Source organism: Equus caballus, chromosome 4, assembly GCF_041296265.1.
Source record: "Equus caballus isolate H_3958 breed thoroughbred chromosome 4, TB-T2T, whole genome shotgun sequence".
Classification (NCBI taxonomy): domain Eukaryota; kingdom Metazoa; phylum Chordata; class Mammalia; order Perissodactyla; family Equidae; genus Equus; species Equus caballus.
This window is the reverse complement of record NC_091687.1, coordinates 13,066,465-13,090,097: the sequence shown is the minus strand read 5'-3', so window position 1 is coordinate 13,090,097 and position 23,633 is coordinate 13,066,465. Positions and strand designations below refer to the sequence as shown.

At 47.2% G+C, this 23,633-nt stretch overlaps 1 protein-coding gene across 8 annotated transcripts in view; it reads left to right on the top strand.

Annotated features, from left to right (window-relative positions):
- GLI3 (GLI family zinc finger 3) overlaps positions 1-20,680 on the top strand; it is a 263,246-nt gene extending 242,566 nt beyond the window's left edge. For 5 of the 8 annotated variants that reach the window (XM_070264358.1, XM_070264359.1, XM_070264362.1 and 2 more), the window contains 5 exons: positions 3,105-3,254; positions 4,388-4,552; positions 9,253-9,543; positions 13,863-14,193; positions 15,106-20,680. In XM_070264358.1, coding sequence (XP_070120459.1) covers positions 3,105-3,254; positions 4,388-4,552; positions 9,253-9,543; positions 13,863-14,193; positions 15,106-17,420 — 3,252 coding nt within the window. In that variant the 3' untranslated portion in view covers positions 17,421-20,680. The remainder of the gene's footprint in view (positions 1-3,104; positions 3,255-4,387; positions 4,553-9,252; positions 9,544-13,862; positions 14,194-15,105) is intronic. The other 3 variants (XM_070264361.1, XM_070264360.1, XM_070264366.1) reach the window with 1 other exon arrangement.
- Positions 20,681-23,633: the final 2,953 nt, after the last annotated feature.

Genomic DNA, 23,633 nt, shown 5'->3' with positions numbered 1-23,633 from the left:
TTCAGAGCCCTCCCTCCCTTTACCGGCCAGGCGTTCACTCAAGGGACCTGGTGGAGTGTTGGCTCCTCCTCCTAGAGTCTAGCTCCTCCAGTCTGTTGGGGAGGGGAACAGACAAGAGTCTCTTGGTCATCCCAGTTCCCCTGAGTAACTCCAATTAACTTTGATGCCTCTCTCTGAGGGGCAGACATCCAAGTGCTGGCTTTCTGGTAGGGTGTATGTGCGTTCTGTCCAGGGGTATATCCCGCAGTTTCGCCACTGGAGACCTCATCCAGCACACTGCATTTTAGGTGGGCCCAAGTTTGGCTACCTCAGTGGTATCCACCAGGCCCGTGGAAGTGCGTGCCTTCTTACCGCACCAAACAGTGGCGGTACAGGAAGCCCCCTGTGTCTGCTGGGCCCATTCTGTCCTGCCACACGTGTTACTCACCCTCTTCCTCAAAGGCACTAAGTTGTGTGCTTTTGCAGATGCTTCTGTCTCATCTTTCTGCAATGGCGTCCCTTTCTCCCCACTCCCATCCTCACCTGCACACCTGGTGGATCCTGCTTAGCCTTCCAGTCCTCCTTTATAATGCCACTTCTTTGGAGAAGCTGACCCTGATCTCTGGTACTCCACATGGATTTGGATCCTCTGTTAATTGTTTCTATAAAACCCTCTCACTTCCCTTCATAATACTGATCACAACTATAAGTGCATAGTAATTTAAGTCATTATCCATTTCCCTCCAGTAGACTGTAATTTGCTTGGGGCAGGAATCATGTCTGTCTGATCCCCCAGCACAGGGCGTGGTGTGGAGTGGCTCTCAATACACTCGTGTAAATACCTGAGAGATGAATGAAATGTTGCAAAACCAGGGTATTCCTTTTCTTCCACCCAGCAAGATGGGATTCTCATTTGCATATCTTTCAAATCCTTTTGAATTCTTCATAGTATATTATTTTAAAGTAATAAAACACCTCACATTAAAATCTTCTTGTATGAGTACTAGGTGAAATGAAGTTGAGTGAAGATAAGCCAAAGCATAAAGTATAATTTCTTCTGCCCAGTGAAAGTTTAGTTTGTTGCATGAGTCAAGTCAGTTCAACTAATATTGATGCAGGATGTGCCAAGGATCAGGGACAATTTCAACTGCTGAGAACATGAAACTGAAGGCCAGGCTCCTGGCCTCAGGGTGTAGGCTCAGCCCACATTCTAATTCAGTTTTCCAATTTTAACTTTGCCTGCCTCCCTCCTCGCTTCCTGCCTCCCTGCCTGCCATCCTTCCTTCTTTTTCTTTCACGTCTATTAATCCAAGGATTCAAGCTTTATTTCCAATAACTTGGGGGAAAAAACTGAACAAGAGCAATTTTTATGTAGTGGTTTTGTGTGATCATTTATTTTTCTCCCTGGAAAGGAGAAGGCGTAGAACCTCTCTGTATTATGTGGGCTTAGAGGCTGGACTTTGGCACATATTTGGGACAATCCTGAGCGATGTGAATGGACAGCAAAAATGGACCTGAAGCATGAATTTAAAGATTGTGTGTCGTCCCCCGTCCAGCACGTCTGTTCTCTTCATATACTTACATGCACCAGCAGAACTTTCAAGAAACACCAATACTTAGGACAGTTGCCTTTTTATAGGAAACCACATCTTTTGCCATGAGGTTGCTATCCCATCATGAACCTGAGAGATGCTGTGTAGTTTCTTTGTCGTGTTCAGAGCTTCTGCAAGGATCCTGGTTGTCTCCAGTTCCCTGTGCTGTGTCACCGACTCTTCTGTTCCTCAGACTTTCTGGGAGCTGCTCACGGAGAGCAGAGTGAATAGTAATTGCTTTTCTCTGCCTCATGCAGTCTTAAACTCCAGAAACAGCAGGACAGCCTTCATTTTGTCCCTACAGCATAGGCCGCCTGGTGGAGTAACCGGGAAACGCCAACTGTGAGGGTGGAATTTTACCCTCAGGCCCCCAGGGACCGCTCATGTTGGAGCCAGAGGGGAAAGTAACGATCGTTCCGTGGCTGCTACTCAGTGCGTTGACCCCAAGGGGAGATTTCTGCTATTGGACAAATTTATTTGTGGAGTATTTCTATGTATGTTTGAGAAAGTGCTTGCAAAAGCCTTCAATTAAGGCAGATAAAATTGGGGTGACCAGAGGAAAAAACCAACAGGATCAACCAAGGACACAAATTTCCTCAGTCTGTAACCAGACATTTAAATCATAGAATCATCTTCTTGAAATTGACTTAAATTTGATCCAAATGAAGAATCTTCTCTTCCTCCCGTGCTGGTATAGGTTTCTCATGTCTCGCAGTCGTGGGGCACTTGATGTAAGACTCCAAGGAACTCTATAAAAAAATGATTCTAAAACTGTGAATTGATGAGGAATTCAGGGAAATTCGTCTTCATTTTAAAAACCAAATTAATAGGATTGTAGAGCTGGAGAGAACCTTAGAAACTAGATAATCCCTTCCATTATTTTGTGCCTGAAGACAGCTGAGATCCTGAGAGACTGAAGCACGGGTGGATGATCACCTGGTCCTCAGCTTCAGCATCTGGTTCATCTCTCTGGGCTTCTTATTCAAGAAGAAATTCCACTAATTGGACGTAAAGTGTCGTTTATAAAAGTGCTTTGTTTTTTCTTGCTCCTTATTACAAAATTGTGTGTGCGTGCACACGTACACGTGTGCATGCATGTGTGCGTTCCCTTTCTGCAGCCTGAGCCCATGTCTCTAACCCAAGGCCTAGAGTGCGTGAGAGCTGGAGAGCACCCCTCTGGTCAGTTAGCCTTGACTCTCACTTGGCAGGTGAAAAATCACGGAGGCCCAGAGAGGACACGCGTGGCTCACCCCGTTTCACAACTCCACTCTTCAGATGCTCTATGTGGTACTTTTTCTGAGATGGCAGGCTGCCTCCAAACAGTGCCACTTCCTGCCAGTTAGGAAGTATGCATACACAGAAAGAGCAGGCTTACTTAAGAAATATACTAACTAGAGCCAAATAATCTGCAATATAAGGTTATCATGTAGGCTGTAAGGCTTAAGTTGGGGCATTTTTGGCACTCCCTTCTGTTGCTTTCAAGAATGAGTAACACAATTCCATTTTATTTCTGTTTCTTTTTCCAAACCCCAGCATATAAATAACGATCATATTCATGGAGAGAAGAAGGAGTTCGTGTGCCGGTGGCTGGATTGCTCAAGAGAGCAGAAACCCTTCAAAGCCCAGTATATGTTGGTAGTGCACATGAGAAGACACACGGGAGAGAAGCCTCATAAATGCACTGTGAGTACACAAGGGGGCAGGCTCTCGACTTAGGGTGTCACCTCCCACGAGTGGGTGTCAGGATTCGTCCCATGGACCTTTTGTCATACTCTCAGGGTTGTGCATCATGACTCCAGCTCAGAGGAGGTGCAGCTGGCTGGTACAAGGAGAGGGGTGGAGCCTTGTCTGTGATAAAGGTCTTGCTTCAGGGTTTTGAGAGAGGTTTTTGAAATGGAAGGGAAATGAGAAATGGAGAAAGGATGCTGACAGCTGAGCTTTAGGGGACGATGGCCACGTTCTGGACCTGCACTGTCCAACACAGTGACCACAAGCCACGTGAGCCTCTTGAGCACGTTTGAGATGTGGCTAGAGCAAGCAAGGAACTGATTTTTCAAATTTAATTTAGTTTTAAATAACTTAATTTTAAATATAAATATCCCCATGTGGCTAGCAGCTATCACGTTGGACTGTGCAACTCTGCATTCTAGCAAGTGGGCAGGTGGCAGCTGGGACGTACCGGGCGGCTCTGGGAATGAGCACATGGCCACCATACCTGTCCCAGCACAGCTGCCCATTGCGCCAGAAGACTCAGAGGGCAAAGGGAGGTGCCAGCTTCGACTTGAATGGCTCAAGATAACCCATATGGCATTAGAGTTTCTCCTTGCTCTCCTAGTCTATCCCCATGGCCCAGTATAGACTTATGAACCGGCCAAGCCTTCTTTCACTGAGGTGCCCGCCAGGCGCCCTGGGCACTGCTCAGCCCTGGTACTTTACATCTTAAAGGCCCTTTACAAACATGATCAAATTCCATGCCTTTGTCTGGGCACAAAACCATATTAATGAACTTTGTGCTGAATCTGAAATCAGTGGGAATTCAAGGAGATCAATGAGGAGATAATGAAACCCATTGTCCACACTGAGTGGTCTATTAAAAAAAAAAAACTCCAGGACTCTGACTAGCACTGAAAGTGCTTTCTCTCCAACTGCACTGAGCCCCATCTGAATCCCAACAAATGCAGAGTTTAGTGGACTTTTGTTCCTTGGTTTTGAAAAGCTGCTGACCCTCGAAACGCCGGTCTTTCATCAACTTTGAGGGCGTGTGAGGCGTAAGCTGTTATTGTGTGGAGTAATCCAGATTTACCTGTTGTCTTCAGTTTGAAGGTTGCACAAAGGCCTACTCAAGACTAGAAAACTTGAAAACGCACTTGAGATCTCACACTGGAGAGAAGCCCTACGTCTGTGAGCACGAAGGTTGCAACAAGGCTTTCTCAAATGCCTCTGACCGCGCCAAGCACCAAAACAGAACACATTCCAACGAGGTAAGGCTCCTCCAGGACGCACACTGTGGGCGCAGAGCTCGTGGGTGGAAACAAAGAACCTTCGCCGGGAATGTGCCTGGAGAGGCCAGCCTGTTCCGATCTGTTTCCTCTTGGCCAGCCTGAGGGGGAGCTGACGCTGCAGGTGAAGGCTTGAGACCCCAGAGGGAGGGCTGAAAACTGGGCTGGGTTTGGAGAGTAATGCAGATGAAGAGGAAACTTCCTGAAACCCCTGGCAGGCAAGTTTCACGTTGTTCAGAGCTGCCACCTACTGGTCAGACAGTAGGAGCATTTAACTTGGAATTGCGTCCACTGGCTCTGCCTGAAATAGCCTGAATTGGTGCAAAGCATGACCCTGTGAGCAACAAGGATAGATTCTGAAGCGATGTGTTGACAGCTGACAGCTTACTGCTAAGACAGCCACTTTGAGTTGCTTTCTCCAGGTGTTATCTTCAAATGCATTATATCAAAAAAGACTTTTACAGAGCAACCAGCCTTGGCTAAATACAATTTCCAGACATTCTGAATTCCAAAGGATGGTGGAAGCTATTCTCAAAAACCCAGAATGGCTTCTAGTCAATTATTGAAAATAATGTATCGAGTAAAGCTTTGTGGTAGTGGGTGGATTCCGTGGTGTTGCTGTTACTTTTAGGTAGTTATCCCCTCAGACTTCCGAGAAGCATAGGAATAAACGTGATTTCAAATGATTTTGCTTATATTTGAATGTATGTCTGCCTGCAGACCTCCCACTTCTCCAGGAAAGTTTAGCTCCAATTCGGGCTCCTCTGTGAAGCCTTCTCTTCAATGAATCCAGAGACTACAAAAAGCCTCCTCACACAGTGTATCTAACCAGAATTTGTTAACATGAGACATAGTTCTGCCCCATGTGTCATCAGTTTGCTTCAAACGGGTGAGAGAAGGAGCCTTTGACCTTGGCGTGGCTCTCCTCTGACCTCATGAGGTCTTGGTCAAGCCCATTTGTGATCTTTCAGATGGAGAGCTGGGAGAGGGAATCTGGTAAAAACATGGCGCACATTCAGTTCACTGGCCATTGGCTGAAAGGTGGTGGAGATGACCCTCAAGTATAGATAGAGCACAAACAGCTCTACCCGGATTAACCACACTCTGCAAAGCACGCTCACCCGTGCAGTTCACACATGCACACTCTCTGAAAAGGTCCTGTTAGAATAAGGAAACTCAAGGCATTTAGGATCTATTCTTATGGATCAACTTTTTGAAGACGTTTCACGGGAGATGCCACCTCTCCCTTTTTTAATGTCAGAAGCACTTTTAGTCTGTGCAATAGTTGCAGGGTAATCTGCTGTCCTTGTTTTGCACAAAGTTTTGGGGAGTCCAGCATAGGCAAATCCACAGAGAGAGAAAGTCGATTCAGGGTGGGGGGGGAACAGGAGTGGCTGCTGATAGGTACCGGGCTCCTTTCTGAGATGATGAAAATACTCTGGAACTTGATAGTGGTGATGATTGCATAACACCGTGAATGTACTAACTGCCACTGAACTGTGCAATTTAAAAGAGTTATTTTTATGGCATGTGAATTATATCTCAATTTAACATGTTTTAGGGGATTTAAGATTTGATTAATTTAACTTAGAATTCAGTTAATATATTTAACTACATTTCATATACTTAAGTACATTTTTGACTACAAATTTAGAGGGTGTTCATTCCTGTAGATTTTAGGACGAGGTTCTCTCCTGTTATTGTGGGGAAACTTGGGCACCGGGATGTTAGGATCGCCATTTTCTGCACAGAAACATACTTACTGCGCTTTTTGTCTTTTTATGAACTTAAAATATGCACATGTCTGTTGGCTTTAATTAAGTGCATTGTAGTTTAATTTTATTCTTCTATGAGGTAACAAGTGCTGTGATATATGAGAGTTTAATATCCATTAGGAGAGGAAAAGGCATCTTGGTCAGTAATACCTTTCCCCAAGGTTGAGCAGTTTACTTAAAATAAATTACTAATATTGACCATAAACAAATAACTAAAATTTTATTCACCAGCATGGAAGTCATTTTTCTCTGTTCTCTATACAAGGCTTTGGACTTGCATATAAATGATGAATAGTTTCAGATACACCAAAATTAAGTTTGACCAAGGAATCCAGATTTGTGTAATCAGACAATTCTAGAAAAATCCAGATATTTTCTTTCCTTTGTTTGCTCTCTTACTTGTACCTTCCTTCATTCACTCAACAAATACAGATAGCTAGTTATGAGCCAAGCACTGCTATTCTAGGGGTGGCAAAGGGGTGGAATAGAACAGAGAGTAATTCCCATTCAAGGAAGCCAGTCCAGCTTCCTACCCCACCCCCAGGCTTCCCTGCCCACTTAGGGCCACTGGACCATAGCAGTGGCCTCTGATAGGACTCCCTACTCCAGGCCACACAGCTCCTGTTCCTCCCAAAGCCACACTAAGCAAGTTTCCTTGAGCTCTGATTCGGTTGTATCTCCCTCTCTGGAAAGTTCTAACAGCTCAATTTTAGACTCTTTAGGCTTATGGCCGCTCTCACCCAGCCCAACCCTGCCCTCCCAGTCTTGACCTCTCACCATGGTGACCATGAATGGAAACTTCTAGATAGCCTATGGTTGAACTGCCATGCCCACATGCATGAAGTGGTCCCACCGCTGGACCCTTGCTCAGGACGTTCGTTTTTGGCATCCTCTTGCCCTCATTTTTATCCCTCAGAATCTTGTCCTTCTTTCAGGACCCAACTGCAATGCCTTCCCCTAATCAAAGCTCCAGTTATTGAGTACCTACTGTGTGCCACACGTGGTGGCAGGCACTTTATGTACATTGTCTTGTTAAACCCTTCCCATGACCCCATGAGCTGTGCATTATACCCAACTTAAAAACTTATGCCTCCCACCATCATCCCAACTGAAAAATTATTCCCCTCTGTCCCCATCCTTCTGTAGCATGCACACTTTGTGTTGTAGATAATTACATGCTGTCTTATTTTCCTGTGGATTTTGGTCAGTGGGTCTTGTGTATGTCCACACAGGAGGGTACATGGGCACACATGTACTAGTGTGTGCTGGGAGCTCACGAACATTGGTAGATTCATTCCACCCCTAGCCGTGGTCTCATTTCCAGGCTAACACAATATACACACGCATATATTTCTGGGAAGAGTAGCTCTTTGAACATGCTGGCCTGCCTTTGTGCTCCCTCCATCTCCTTCCCCATCCCTGCACTCCTGCCCCACACATCCCAGTCTGCCTGCTGATGGAACAGCCTTTCACAGCCGTGCAGTGAACAAGCCTAGGGCTGATGTCAGAACACCGTAAGGTAATAGCACTAATCGTCAGAGCCATTCTTCTCTCCCTAATGCATAGAATTTCATGTGCTCGTTTCATCGTATATATATGTGCTGCAAATCACACGAGCTTCTGAATAGAAGTAATTCACGGTTAATGGGAATCAATTCTACCCAAAAGAATCTCAAATTTGGAGGTGAAGTCTCTCAGGATAATTTTCGGAATCTTCGCTTCACTACATTAGGACATTTCATCATTTTAGGTAGCACTCATCGTGTTCTTGGGCTTTTAGAGAAAAAGCATCTTTTAGACACATATTGTCTATAAGACGGGGCATCTTTTTTAATATAATGGATGCATTATATTAATCATGCTTTTTATGACTATTGCTTACCTAATAGCTCATCTTCTGGTATACATAGATATAAATATATACCCATAAGCATTCATGAATATGTTAGATTTCAAGCTAATTAAACAAAATCACAGTTCCGATGTTGGTCGTGAATACAGTGCCAGGAGTTCTGTGATTTGAGGAAATATTCAGTTATAAGCATCCATATATCTGTAGGCTTGATCACTCACCGACATAGAAAATGAAATTAGCAGGAAATAATTGATAAGCTTAATACTCAAGAGCAGAGGCCAGACCAGGAGTCCTCGTCTCCAGGACACCATGCATCAGCCCTTTTTAGTTTATGAGTGAGCATTCACGGACAGTCTAGCAAGGCTTTACCACCTTGAAGATCAGAAAGATTCTGGATATTCTGAGCCCTGAGCATCCTCACACAGCTGAAATACCATCCAAAGGAACCTATTTTAGTGATATCTAACGTGGAAGAGGCTGTAGGCAATTTTTTTATTATGCCTATTTGTAAAGAGCGCATTTTCAAAGGGGACAGGGTGACGTTAGATCTGGGAACCAGGACATCCTTAAGAAATTTCTTCTCACAAGCTCTCCCAAACGGTACATAGCATTCTTCTGATTGGGTGAGGGGTGTCTTTTCAGCTGCCTTCCATCATCATCATCATCATCATCATCATCATCATCATCTTCCTCACCATCATCATCACCATCATCATCTTCAAATATCTATTGAGTAGCTACCATGACACAATGATGCTTCTTCCTACTCACAGGATAAATGTTCCCGAGAACATAAAGGCAATTTACACATTTGTAGCTCTCGCTGAGCACTCTCTAAAATGATCTCTTAAAGCTAGATTCTGTGGACCCTGAACAATGTTCAACTGGCCTTTATTAAACCCTTAGGACCCAGAGGTACTTGAACACCTCCAAGCTTTGTGACACTGCTGTGAAAGAATTAAAACTATCCTGTGCAGCCACAAAAGGCTGTCATTTCTGGGGCATAATCACTTTCTTAACAATCTGTCATTTCCTTCTGGTGGCATTGGCAGAAACCGTATGTGTGCAAAATCCCAGGCTGCACGAAGCGCTACACAGACCCAAGCTCCCTCCGGAAACACGTGAAGACAGTGCACGGCCCAGAGGCCCATGTCACCAAGAAGCAGCGTGGGGACATCCATCCTCGGCCCCCGCCACCACGAGATTCTGGCAGCCATTCACAGTCCAGGTCACCCGGCCGGCAGACTCAGGGAGCCCTTGGTGAGCAGAAGGACCTCAGCAACACTACCTCAAAGCGGGAAGAATGCCTCCAAGTGAAAACTGTCAAGGCCGAGAAGCCCATGGTATGTCATTTGCTTTCCTTCTGATTTTCCCAAAGCCGTCCTGGGTCGTTTCAAAGAGCCAGGAGGGCACTGAGAGGGCTAGACTGCTCCTGTCCTCATTGCATCGCACTGTCTGATTCAAGGTCAGGAGCTCAGTGAGCTGCATAGACTAGCTCAGCTCAGAAAAACATTTCAAGGTTTCCGAAATGGTTTTTAAAATTGATCTGGAACCATACCACCTTGTGGCAGGTAGAAAGACACAACTGTCTCCATTTTCAGTGGGCCTGTAACGGAGGGAATCATTCATTTGGTCTCTCTGTAAATATGTTTTCTGTCTTCTTTGCCCTGGTGACCCCTGGATAAATAAACCGTGGTCCCTATTCTTTAGGGCTTTACCGTCCAGTGGGATGGGTGAACCAAAAGAAAACAGCTACAACTCAGTGCGATGGGGCTTGAACACTAGTCTGTGTAAGAGCCTTCAAGAGGGGAACTAACCGCCAGTGTTCTTGAGGACCTGCTGGGGGAGGCAGGGCTGATGGTGACTGCCAAGTTCAGAGGTCAGAGCGGGGAAGGAGCAGGTCCTGGCATAGCCGAGCACGACTGTGGGGCCCAGGGGGTGTGCAGTAGTAAAAAGGGGTGAGGATAAAAAGGGGTATGCTTTGCTGGTGATGGAGAATGGCACAGCACGGCTGACGTTTTAGAAAAGACAACCCCAGCGCCAGTCTAGAGATTGGCTTGACAGACTGGGCACCATGTCTGCAGTGGTCCCTGGACCAAGAGATGGAGAGCAAGGGAGGGATTGGAAAGATGTCATTGGCAAAAATCTTTGTGGTTTGGTGACAAATAGGATATGTGGATTATGCTACTGTTGCGGGTTCTTTCAAACTTCAGTTGGTGATTTTGCTTTATGTATGTGCCATAATGAAACATCTAAAATTTTCCAAGAGACAACAAGACAAAGGGAGAGGGTAGCTATCAGAGGAGATTCAGTACCTATGTATTTGGCCATATGTATAATGGAGTCAGTTCTGTGAACGTGTTGGGTTCTAGTCTGTCACTCCCTGTGGGTGGAGGAAGCATACCAGATAGAAGCCATGTGCACAGACTTCCAGATGCAAGGAAAGGATCAGACAGGCAGACTTATACTCAGTTTAGGAAGCATTTTCTTAAAATTGGAAAAGTCCAGCAATTGGATGGACATCCTCTCAATTCCTGAGTGATGTCACTGTGTAGCAGTACGTATGGGCGAGGAATAATGCTCATACAATTCCAGCATCGATGGAGTGGAGTTTAATGACTTCATGAATTTTAATGACTTATTGAGAATATCTGTGAGTCTTAGAAAGTGACGTTAAGTCTAGCCAAAAATAATGCAAATAAGCTTCCAGATTATCCTTATTTTCCAGTGGGTAGCTGTACTTTGCTTTTAGAAAGCACGTTGGTAAAAAGTTTCTATATGTATTATGATCGATCGCTATATTTTTAAATTAATCAGTTTCTAAACTGTGCTTTAGATACTTTTTGGGGGGGAGCACGTATTAATTTTCTAAAATAAAATCCACCTGTATATTAATTGTGCAGAACATTCACCAGTTCATCCTCCAGTGTTTAATGAAACAAGGGAAGTGAATTTGTGGTCTCTCAAACTATGTCATTGAAAGACAATGATTTATGTCCTTAGGACATCCTAAGAGCCCAGAGTCTCTTCTACCTTGAATGTCCGTCCCTAGCTCAAGAAAACTTACCATCTCCTCTCCAAACACCCAATATTTAAAAAGAAAATTGGTAGAAATAAAAATTTTAGCAATTTGGCTCAGTGACATCCAAGATGCCCCAAGATGTGAAATATTTTATAAAGTAACTAAGTCATCAAAACATAGGGCTGGAAGAGCTCATGGAGATGAGACTAGGCCCCATATTTTACAGGTGGGGAAACTGAGGCTCAGGGACATTAATCATTAATGAATTAATCAAATTTCCACCATAGACTCTTTGTATGGAGATGTACACACATGAGAGTAGACATCTTCATAGACATGTACGAACGCACATGAGATTTACATTTCTAATAGTCTTTCTTTAAAAACTTGTCTTTGATCATCATGCTATAAATTAAATTCTTTCTTCTTTTTTCTTATTAATCCAACATCTCTTCTGTGTAATGCTCCTAAATGTCTTGTTCTCACTTCCTAAGGACAGTGGGTAATAAGGTGAGGGAATTTTGGCTTCTCTGCTCTTTCTGTTTTGTTTTCATTTTAACATTTAACTTTGATTCGTTTCATTTTTCTTGAGTTTTTGTGCCTTGTGGTCTCTTTCATAGTGAACGTTGCTCAGATATGTTTCAAACATAGAAGCAATGTGCTGTGAACATTCAGCATGTGGAAATGTGGAGTTAGATGGTGAAATTCATTGTTCTGTTTGTCTAGGTTTTCATAGTAAATCACACTGGGGCCGACCAAGCAGGTGTTCTCAAAGGCTATTTAATTATCGTATTGACTAGTGTAAATTCAGACCAGATGTGCACCACCTTCCTTGAGGAAGATCTGGATACGTTTGTTGTTAGCACTTTAATCTATATTTAAAGGTCTGAACTCCTTGAAGCAGTTTTCTAATTGTAAGTACAATTCTGCCGCCTTCTGTGCCCTGGAAGCGTGAGTCTGCATGTGCGTGCATACATACACATACACGCAGATCCACGTACACACACACTCGGATTTGACAATCCAAGAGTGAAAGACGTTCAGAGCCCTGGATGCTCCAGGAGCCTTGGGAAGGAGCAGATGTCTGGCACTCCAAGACTCTGCTGACGCAAAACCTAAGCAAGCCTTCGTGAACTCCTGATCAGATTTGTGTATCTTCTTTTGCTCTGCTTGGTTGCCCAGGACAAACTTAGTGTATCACGTGGCACTCACTTAGAAAGTGTTCATTTGCTGGGTGTCTGTACTGTGGTCGCAGAAAAAGTGTAACAGGTTCCACTGAGAAGACCTGTGTCCAAAACCCCTTCCTGACAGCACTGTGCATTCCACCTGAAACCACAGTGGTCTGTAATTGAGTGCATGTGGTTCTGTCTCCCTCGAGAATTTGCTCTTTTGGCTGCCATCAGGCTCCGTTTTTAGCATAACCCTGGAGAAGGGGCTGCAGAGGGATGGAAGTAGCGCTGGGCCGGGAGTCTAGGCTGGTTGCACTGTTAACTTTGTGACTTTGGGCAGTCACTGAACTTCTCTGAACATCACTTTCTTGTCTGTACGAAAAGGGTTAGATTATCTATCAGGGCACTGGTGGAATTTTAGATAGAACAGTTTAGGTTTGCAGATTGCTCACTGCAGGCCATTTTATTCAGTGCTCCCAGACATGGGGACAGCGAGCTCTCCACTCCCCATCTCCAGGAGGCCCTGGAGGGCATCCTTCCCCTGATGGAGAACCAGTGGACTAGATTAAGTTCTCCTCTAGTGGTAGAATTGTCTCACACAGTCCACTTGGGCGGGGTTAGGGAAACATGGCCCGACTGTCCTGGAGAAATGCTGGGGACACAGTGGGGGAATGGAAGGGCCTTCCCCAGACCCTGGATGTCTGTGACTGGCAGCCTTTCTGGCCCTCTGGGCATAGCGGAGGCTAAGGGATTTGAAGTTTTCCCTCTTACAACTGCCTTTACCGACACCCTGCTTGGAGTTCTACAAAGTGGGACAATGTAGAAGGAAGGGGCAGAGGTTACAAAGAGCTTGGGGCCCAGCCCTGGACAGCTTAGAGGGCTCTTGTTGGAGAGCAGGTAACGTGTGCTCATGGAGCACAGCTTCCAGCTATCTTTTAGCTGAGCAAGATGGAGTGAGGACTAAAGGCCCCTAGGACAATAATAATTGCCCATGCTCTCTGAGCCAATCAGTTACTATTATCCAGGTCTTTTTATATTTTGTGTGCTCTCAGGGTTTCATACTTAATTCCCACAATCCCTAAGATAGATAATCTATCTTTCATAGCTAAGGAAACTGAGGTTTAGAGTGGCCAAGTAATTTGCCCAAAGAATAAAGTCGTGGAAGTGGGATTGGAACTGGGGAAGTATGTTTGTGGAGTTGGCATTTGGGACAGGATTCCATGGCTGGCATCATGCAATCACCCCACATCCAGCACCCCCTGCTGTCCATCGCTCCCCCGCTGCACATCCGCCTGGTGTTCCATCCGCCACTGTGGTCCAGAGAGGCCGCCTCCATTCACCAGAGCATGGTTCTTCTCCTCATTCAGCCCACTGAGAGTCCTGCAGGTCTTGATCCGCATGGTCTCTCATTCTTGGCTCCCTTTCCTTTTTGTTTCTTGGTAACATTTCTGTCCTTTCCTTTGGACCCCAGCAGACATCTCAGCCAAGCCCTGGTGGTCAGTCTTCATGCAGCAGCCAACAGTCCCCCATAAGCAACTATTCCAACAGTGGGCTCGAGCTTCCTCTGACCGATGCAGGTGGTGTAGGAGACCTTGGAGTCATCGACGAAACCCCAATCATGGACTCGACCATTTCCACTGCAACCACAGCCCTCGCTTTGCAAGCCAGGAGAAACCCGGCAGGGACCAAATGGATGGAGCATGTAAAACTAGAAAGGCTCAAACAAGTGAATGGAACGCTTCCGCGACTGAACCCCATTCTACCCCCCAAAGCCCCTGCAGTCTCTCCTCTCATAGGAAATGGTGAGTTTGGCATCAGACCTCGTGTCTGCCCAGGGGTTTCTGTTCTTTTAAATGCAGCCAGGTCACTGTGAGAGGAACTGGCGCTTGGTTTTATGTTTGGTAGTTTCTCCACCGGCCCTAAAATGATGCTCCTACAATACATATTAATGTTGCCTTTCTGGAAGAGTCCATATTTTAAAAGCAGGTAGTCAGCGGATAATACTGAAACAAAAAGTAAGACTGCATGACTCCTATTCCGATGGGGGAATCGTAGCTATTGGACCAGGGAAAGGAAATCCAGCAGCAGAGGCGCCTGTGGTCTGTGTCTGTCTCTGGTTTCCACAGTCTACAACCAAAAGGTTAGCAGCCACCTTGACTGATGTTTGTCCAGTTCAAGGCAAGTAACCTTTGCCATCGTCAGCCCCAAGGCAGTTTTTGCTTCTGAGATTACACTGTTTCCTGGAGCATATCCTAAGGGTGAGCCTCCCCACCCCACTAATTTAGGTGAGTTACACCTTCATAGGATGTCACAGGAAGCCCTGAGTGTGGATGAGAAACTCCTGGAATGCCTTGGGCCTGTGGACTTCCTGTAACTTGAGCACTGTGTATACATTCTGGGACCCTTCATTTTGCTTTTGCGTTATGCCATTGAAAGAACTTCACTGATCCAGGCAGTTGCTATTGCTTTAAGCTGGATGTACAAGCCTTGCCCACAGCCATATGCTCTTGTAAATAAAGTTTTATTGGCACCAGCCTTGCCCATTCCTTCACTATCACCTTTGACCCTTTGGTGCTACACACCGGAGAGAGGTGGCTGTGACAGACATGCCTGGCCCAGGGAAATGGAAAATAGGACCTGGCCCTTTACAGTTTGTCCAGGCCTTTTTGAAGTCATCCTGACATGGATGCCTCTCTCCCTCACTTTCTCTCCAGGCACACAGCCCAGTACCAGCTGCAGTTTGGGTGGGCCCATGACCCTTCTCCCGAACAGAAGCGACCTTTCTGGTGTGGACATCACCATGTTGAACATGCTCAACAGGAGGGACAGCAGCACCAGTACCATCAGCTCCGCCTACCTGAGCAGCCGCCGCTCCTCGGGCATCTCTCCCTGCTTCTCCAGCCGGAGATCCAGCGAGGCCTCGCAGGCCGACGGGCGGCCCCAGAACGTGAGCGTGGCCGACTCCTACGACCCCATCTCCACCGACGCCTCGCGCCGGTCCAGCGAGGCCAGCCAGTGCGACGGGCTGCCCAGCCTGCTCAGCCTCACGCCCGCCCAGCAGTACCGCCTGAAGGCCAAGTACGCCGCCGCCACCGGCGGGCCACCGCCCACGCCGCTGCCCAACATGGAGAGGATGAGCCTGAAGACCAGGATGGCCCTGCTTGGGGAGGGCAGGGAGCCCGCGGGGGGCCTGCCCCCCGTGCCGCCTCCGCGGAGGTGCAGCGATGGGGGCGCCCACAGCTACGGCCGGCGCCCTCTGCTGCCCCAGGACGCGCTGGGCAACGGTGGGAGAAGAGCCAGCGACCCGGTGCGGACGGCCTCGGAGACCCTCTCCCTGCCCAGGGTGCAGCGCTTCAACAGCCTGAACAGCTTCAACCCTCCGGCTTTGCCTCCATCCCTCGAAAAGCGCAACTTAGTGCTGCAGAATTACACTCGGCCCGAGGGGGGCCCCTCCCGCCACTTCCACTTGTCCCCCTGTCCTCCGAGCATTACCGAGAACGTCACCCTGGAGTCCCTGACCATGGACGCCGATGTGAACCTGAACGATGAGGATTTCTTGCCCGATGACGTGGTGCAGTATTTAAATTCCCAGAACCAAGCAGGTTATGAGCAACACTTCCAGAGCGCCATGTCTGACGACAGCAAAGTGCCCCACGGGCCCGGCTTGGGGAGCGGGCACGGCGACTTTGACCCGCCCGGGCTGCCAGACAGCCATGCCGGCCAGCAGTACCGCGCGCTGGAGCAGCCCTGCGCGGAGGCCAGCAAGTCCGACCTGCCCATCCAGTGGAACGAGGTCAGCTCGGGCAGCGCCGACCTGTCGTCCTCCAAGCTCAAGTGTGGCCAGCGGGCCACGGTGCAGCAGGCTCGGGCCTTCGGGTTGTACACCACCGCGGGCGGCCACCCGCAGAACCCCCTGAGGAATGGGGGCGGCCCAGCTGGGGGGTATCAGGCCCTTGGGGAGCCTGGTGGCACCTACGGTGGCCCAGAGCACTTGGGGAGCCCCAGCGGCGCCTTCCATGAACAGCCCTATAAGGCCCAGCAGTACGGGAGCTGCCTCCCCAGGCAGCCCGGTGGCCCTGGCCTCCTGCTCGATGGTGCCTGTGGTGCTGGGGTTCAAGCAACAAAGCTGAAGAGCACCACCATGCGAGGGAGCGGGAGCCAGCCGGAATTTGGCCTGTCGATGGGGCCCAACGAGTCAGCTGGCAGCACAGTGGGTGGCATGCCCACCCAAGACCCCATGGGACAGGGGTACCTGGGTCCTCAGCTGCTCAGTGACAGCATGCACCAGCAGGGGGCAGGCCGCCCCGGGCAGCAGATGCTAGGGCAGCTTAGTGCTACCTCACACCTCAACGTCTATCAAGGGCCAGAGAGCGGCCTGCCAGGGCCTCTCAGCATCAGCAGCCAGGCCTCAAGCTTGGCAGCTGTCAGGGGCTACCAGCCATGTGCCGGCTATGGGGGCAGCAGGCGCCAGGCCGTGCCAAGGGGCAGCCTCGCTCTGCAGCAAGGACAGCTCAGTGACACGAGTCAGACCTGCAGGGTGAACGGCATCAAGATGGAGATGCAAGGACAGCCCCATCAGCTCTGTTCTAACGTGCAGAGTTACTCTGGTCAGTTCTATGACCAAACCGTTGGCTTCAGTCAGCAGGACATAAAAACTGGTTCATTCTCCATTTCAGAAGCCAACTGCCTGCTCCAGGGGGCCAGCGCCGAAAACTCTGAGTTACTTTCCCCAGGTGCTAACCAGGTGACAAGCACAGTTGACAGCCTCGACAGCCATGACCTGGAAGGGGTGCAGATTGATTTCGACGCTATCATAGACGACGGGGACCACGCCAGCCTGATGTCAGGAGCTCTGAGCCCCAGCATCCTTCAGAACCTTTCCCATAGCTCCTCCCGCCTCACGACACCGCGAGCGTCCCTCCCGTTGCCAGCGCTGTCTTTGAGCACCACCAACATGGCCATCGGGGACATGAGCTCTTTGCTGACCTCCCTCGCGGAAGAGAACAAATTCCTTGCAGTTATGCAATAGGCGTTAGGAAAAAGGACTGCCAAGAAACGTGAAACTTTAGGAGTTTAAAAGATTAAATGGACTCAATTTTTGCTGGTTTGTTTTTTTTAGTTCTGTATGTATTTTAGCATTCTCATCTCACCTAACTGGGATGTGTTTCAAGTATATTCCTTTTATGGAAAAGGACTCTGAAAAGCCCTAAAGTATTCTAGGGAGAAACTGTCTTCCATTTCAGTTTTGAATCAGTATTGTTTCACTCGAACCGCCCTCTTTTTTTTTTTTTTTAAACTGTAAGCCCGCCCCCCACTTTTTAGTAAACCAGTGTAAATGTGTGAGTGCATGTTCTTCTTTCTTTTCGAAGAGAGGTCAGACTAAAGGATTGGACATGTTCCTCTGTCACTCAAAGGAAATAGGAGTTGCTGTGCTTTTGACCAAGGGGTTACGCTTCCAGTTTTTGAATCTTCCTTTACATATGCTCAACGTTTGTTTTTGGTTTGTGGTTTTTTTAATTCCCACATTGGACGCAAGGATCAGAACGTGGATAGTGAGTTGAAGAATCTTTTGCGAGTGCAGTGTAGCACAGATAACAGATGTTGGACATGCTCCCCACCCCAAATTCAGTTCAGAGCATACTTTCAACAGTTGCGCACAGTGGAAATTTGGGGCTCTTGCAAGTGAACTCGTTTGCTCCCAGTTTGGGTTTAAAATTCTTCCTGTCCATAGGTGTGCTCTCCGTGGGTGTGTCTATATGGTCAGTCCTTAGTTATCTCCTCTGCCCATCTCCCTCTGTCTTAATGAATGTTCAGTGCTGTTCAGCGCTCCGGGGAGAGAGGGGAGGGCACTGTGACACTCAGACACGTTGTTACTTTCATCTCTTCTGATAAGAAGTGCGGTAGATTGTAGGTTGAAGCTATAGGGTAGAAGTAGCTTGGGGAATAGGTGTGAGTTTGCTGTATTTGTTGATGCATTCCATCTCTTCCCCCATTATCATTGATAACTGAGAATTGATTATATATATAGTTCTAAGTATATCGGTACTTAACCCCACAGCCAGCTATGTCGTTAACATTCTACTAGAGTGAAGGGGTATTTCTATTCGAAGTGCCCTATTGTAGGGGATTTATAAAACTTAGTTGGAAAAGAAAAAGCTCACATACAGTGATATTGGGAATAAATTGCTTCAACCGCTTTTAGCGTTTGAGAGCACTTGGGAGCGTGTTGGTAGCTGTGTGGATGCCTCTTTTTACAGCCTATCTATGAAATGCTGCATCCTTTTAAGAAGTGAAATGTTCTATGCAGTTTTTAGTCCTTAATGTGGACTTCATCTGGACTTTTGTTTTGGGTTAAAACATTTAAAAATTTGAGAAGGACAGCTACTCCCATGTGCATTGATACACATAAAAGACATACTGTGTGTGCACAGAGTACGTGGATTGTCCAGCATTTTACTTTTAAACGTGTAAACTATTAAAATAAAATATTAACACCCCAGACTACCTGCTGTATTCTGTCCCCTTGACCCTGGCATTGGACTTATCCAGAGTGATTCATGAGTCGGTTGTTTGACTTTTTCCCTTTATTCCTGCCACTTAAACTAGTATTAGAAAGACAAAATCAAGTAAAATAAAATATTAGATAATAGAAAGAATGTTAGGACCAGCCCAGTTTTCTCATGTTTATTTGCTCTCATTTGGACCAAGAATCTCAGTGGGGAGGTTGACATGCCCTTTAGGACTTTGTGGCCAAGAAAGTCAGGTTTGCTTTCAATTCGGTGTTCCTGAGATCAGCAGGGGACGCTGAGGTTTCTCCTGCCCTCCTCCCACAGGCGGCACCTTCCTTTAGATCCAAGGATGCGTCCGCCTTGGAACAGAACCCAAAAGCAAAAGACAAGTGATCTGAGCTCAGTAGAGTGGCGTCTCTACCACTTTTCAATGGAAAAAGCAAGGCTTTTTCTGTGTTCCTCAAACAGGTCATCATCTAGTCACAGAACCAGTGATCCCTTCCCTGAACCTCCTTTGTTCCTGAACCTCAAAATCGCCAGGTCCTGGACTCAGCTTGCCAGCTCTTGTGGTTTGGCCCAGTCCGGGTCCTCTGCCTGAGTCCTTTCCCCAGCAGTACTCCTAGACGTGACCCGCATTTCTCAGTTACCTTAGTTTCCCTTCTCATCTTGGCCCTACATGGAAGGATGGGCAGCGACTGGGATGAGCACTGTTGTCATCTTGTGCCTCCGCTCTTTCAGGTCATTTTCTGGGTTGCCTCCTTTCTCTACTTTTTCTTTTCGTACTTGTTTTCCTTACTACTGCCTTTAGATTTGCAGGAGACATACTTCAGCTCACTATGTAGCTTCTCTCAACATGGAAATCTCAGAAGGGTGGAGGAGAGAAGGGACGGAAGAGGAAAGGGTACTTTTCCAGGAGTTCAGTGATCTGTCATGACAGTCAGTGGAAGGAAGATCTCTTGGGGCCACTCTGAAGTGTCCTGTCTGTAGACTTGGCATCTCCCGTGGTGGGACACACCCCCAGCCTCCACCCTTCTCTCCACTTCTCTGACCCGTGCATTTAGCGAGATGGTGCCACTCACTGGTGTCACGTCCTCGTCTTTAATACAGGCTCATACGTGGTACTGCTGTTTAACATCTGTGTTAAATGTGTTTTTATTTGTCAAACCATTTTGTTTTATTTTCTGAAAACTAATTGGACTGCCCCTGTTCCTCACACAGTGGCTCCTTCTCTTGAGCCACAGAGTTTTGATTCTTGCGATGTATGTGCCTTATTTTATGTTAATCTTGTCGATGCGAGGGACCAGTTGGTGTTGCCCAATCAGAGCTCGAGGCTGCACGCTCCCCGGCCAAGAGCACGTGATTGTCGCAGAGTCTGAGCTGTCTTGTAACCTGGTTTCCCATGTTGTTTTGAACTGATAGGAGGATGTTCTCTTCTGACAAGTTACTGTTGTGTATCCTGCAAACGTGTAAGATAAAAATACAAGTTCATTTTTTTCACCTTTTTTAGATTTTTAAAAAATAAAACGTGTAATCCTTTTTTAAAAGAAACACATGTAAATACATTTAAGTATTGTAGGCATAGTGTTCGGACGTGGCCGGCCCCGGGCCTTCCTCGGATGAGCCTCCAGCCCGAGCGATGCCCCCGCGCCCACCTCAAGCCCGGGGCTGCAGCCCCGCCACAGATGGACTCGACTTTGCTTTCAGAACCACTTAGTCCTTTTGTAACAAAGAGAAAGAACGATGTTTCTTACAATGTCAATAAAAAACTCTTTGTACTGAAGTTTTTCGTTAGTTTGTTTCATTCATAGCTGAATGGAAAGAGTGCTTTCTTTGGAAAAATCCAGAGCCTGCATTTGGACCCAGAACCCCCCACGTCCAAGCTGAGTGCCCTTTTGCCCTGAGCCCAGATTCCTCATCGCGAAGCTGGAGACGAGGCTGCTGATAGCCCTGCTGGTGGTGGAGGCTTGCCTGTTGTAGCTAAACTCTGTGAGAAAGGACATGCAGAAGGTTTAACGTCTAACAACTTGTCCTTCTTTTACATATCATCCTCTTGTTTCAGAGATACCCCAACACACGTTCACAGAAAATCTAATGTGGTAGGAGCCTACTTTTAGATGGCTTGCAGTAACTGACTTCAGACAGGAATGTAAGCTCTTCTCACTTATCTTTTCTCATCAGCTTGCAGTATTATCCACCAGATGACCATAAAAACTCCAAAAGGCTCCCTTCCTCTTTCTGAGTAGTAACCAGTGCCCTTTGAGCCACCAACCGAGGGCACTGGTTGTTGCTGGGAAGGACAGGAGGTCCTGGTTGTCAGTGTCACAGGGGTACAGGGATGGGTGCGGCCCTTGTGCAAGTGCACACACACACACACACACAAGTGCACATGCACAGGGGCCCCAGCACGTGTACCAGGGCAACTCCCGTCCTGTGGGGGATGGTGTCTCCCTCCCTCTCCTCTAGCACGGTTTCTGTAGTCTGTGAGATGCTTCATGCTTTTCTAGTTCACAGGGAGAGTTTCCTCCCATAAACCCAAAATTCTTTGCTTTTATAGCTAGATCCCTCACATAAGGTGTCCAAATGAATTCAGAAAAAACATTAGAAAAAATATGAATGTATCCTCTGCTTTGGGTACAAATCATCAGCTTAAGCTTACAAAGATGCAGGCGGCTGAGCCAGTCAAGATAAATAAGAGAAATGAGGCTAATAGAAGGGGAAAGGAGGAAATGGGCCACGCCCAGGACTGAGGTGTGAGTGGCATGCGGTCCAGCTCACAACTTCTTTTGAAAGATGCCTCCTGTGGAGGAAGCAGTTTGAGGTAAACTGGCAGAGCGGCAATCCATTTGGTATTTCATAAAGATTTGAGTAATTTTTGGAATTCAAAGATGTTCTGTATTACAAATAAGAACAGAATGGGAGAATGCTAGAGTAAGTTGGAAAAATTAACCCACTGCCAAAATGTCTTATTCATCCTTTTTTCCTCCAGGGGTTCTCTCTTTGTTTTCTTGGCAGTTTTCCCCCTTCGGTTTTACTTTGTAGTATATTTACTATTCCAAATACAATCTGGGTTCATCTTTAATATTAGTTTTTATGTTTTTAAATCTCGTTTTGCACAGATCTAGTTTATGCCTTCTCTACCTACTTACACAACCTCTTTACAGTTTTTAGACATAATAGTAGAATCTGAACTCTTTTTAGACTTTATTTTTCCTTTCCGTACACTGTGAGGCCACAGGCATTTGCCCAGGCTCACCCAGCAGAGGCGGGGAATCTTAGTCCTACAAATATTCTCACCTGTCCCCAAATCTTACACTTCTTTCCACACTGCTTCCATCCTTCCTCCACGCCCAGCGGTAGGTTAAGCTCGTCCCTGACTTCAGAGAATTTGCAGTTTATCTGAGAATATAGGACAGACAATAATTAGGTGTTCCACTAATTTGACAGCACTGCCTGGAGAGCTAATACTCCATTCAGACCCCTTGATAGGGACTGGATCCAGGAAGATGAATAAAGCAGTGTGTCCATAGGCTTGCAGCCCAGTGGGAGGGACAGACATGAGCACAGAATACAATGGCATGCCATAATGGAAGACGCTCAAGGGGACAGTCAGTGTGGGGCATTATTCCATCTGAAGGGCATATGGCGGGGCTTCTCAACCTCAGTGTTACTGACATTTGGGGCTGGGTAATTGTTTGTCGTGGGGGACTGTCCTGTGTACTGGAGGATATTTAGTGACATCCCTGGCGAATACCCACTAGATGCCCATAGCATCCCCCCCCGAAGTTGTACCAGCCAAAAATGTCTCCAGACATTGCCACATGTCCCTTGGGGAGAAAATGGTTCCAGGTTGAGAGGCTCCGGTTTAAGGACTGAAAAGAGACAGAGAGAGACATACTACAGGCAGGTGCCCAGAAGAGAGATTCCAGCACAGACCCAGACTCCGGAGCCTTTGGGACACAAGAGACAGATGAAGCGCCATTACTGGGCCCCGTGTAGAATGAGAGGAGGACTAGGGAGCAAACCTCAAGGCATACTGGCCCCATGGACCAAGAGAAGAGGTGGGCACATGTGAGGCGGACTGGCCAGAGCAGGAGAGGGAGGTCAGAAGGCAGGAGAGATGGTGTGCTCTAGAAACAGAGGGCAGCGAAGTTCAGGAGGCTGACATTGTCAGAATCATGGAGGTCCAGTAAAACATGGACTGAAGAATACTGATTTTCAGAGTTCAGAGCCCCTGGGTGAGCATGGGGAAGTGTTTTTCAGTGGGGTGTTTGGGAACAGAAACAGATCCCAATAGCCGAGGATCGAACAACACCCACAAGGGGAATTGAGCGGCCTCTTTCAATAGCACGCCCCCTCCATCGCATCCAAGACGCCATCACTGCTCAGCCACGTGGTGCTCCGTGTTCCCACTAAGAAAGAAAAACACCGCAATTAAGTTATGACCTGATGCTTCCTAGCCTCGAAAAGACACGTCGCAATTTCGGCAGTGTAACCCAGTGGGGACAATGCACACTGAACCTGAGAGAGTATGAAATACACTATTTCCAAAGGAAAGGAAAGAGACAGTGAGTCAAGGAAGGGTGGAGAGGTGGATTTTTCTTGTAGTTTTTACCTCTTCCTTTCTTCCATATTTTCTTTCTTCTTTCTCTCCTTCTTTCCTTCCTTCCCTCCCTTCCTTAATACAAGAGGCTTGACCGTGTTCATCACCCCATAGGAAAGAGGCAGAAGAGAGG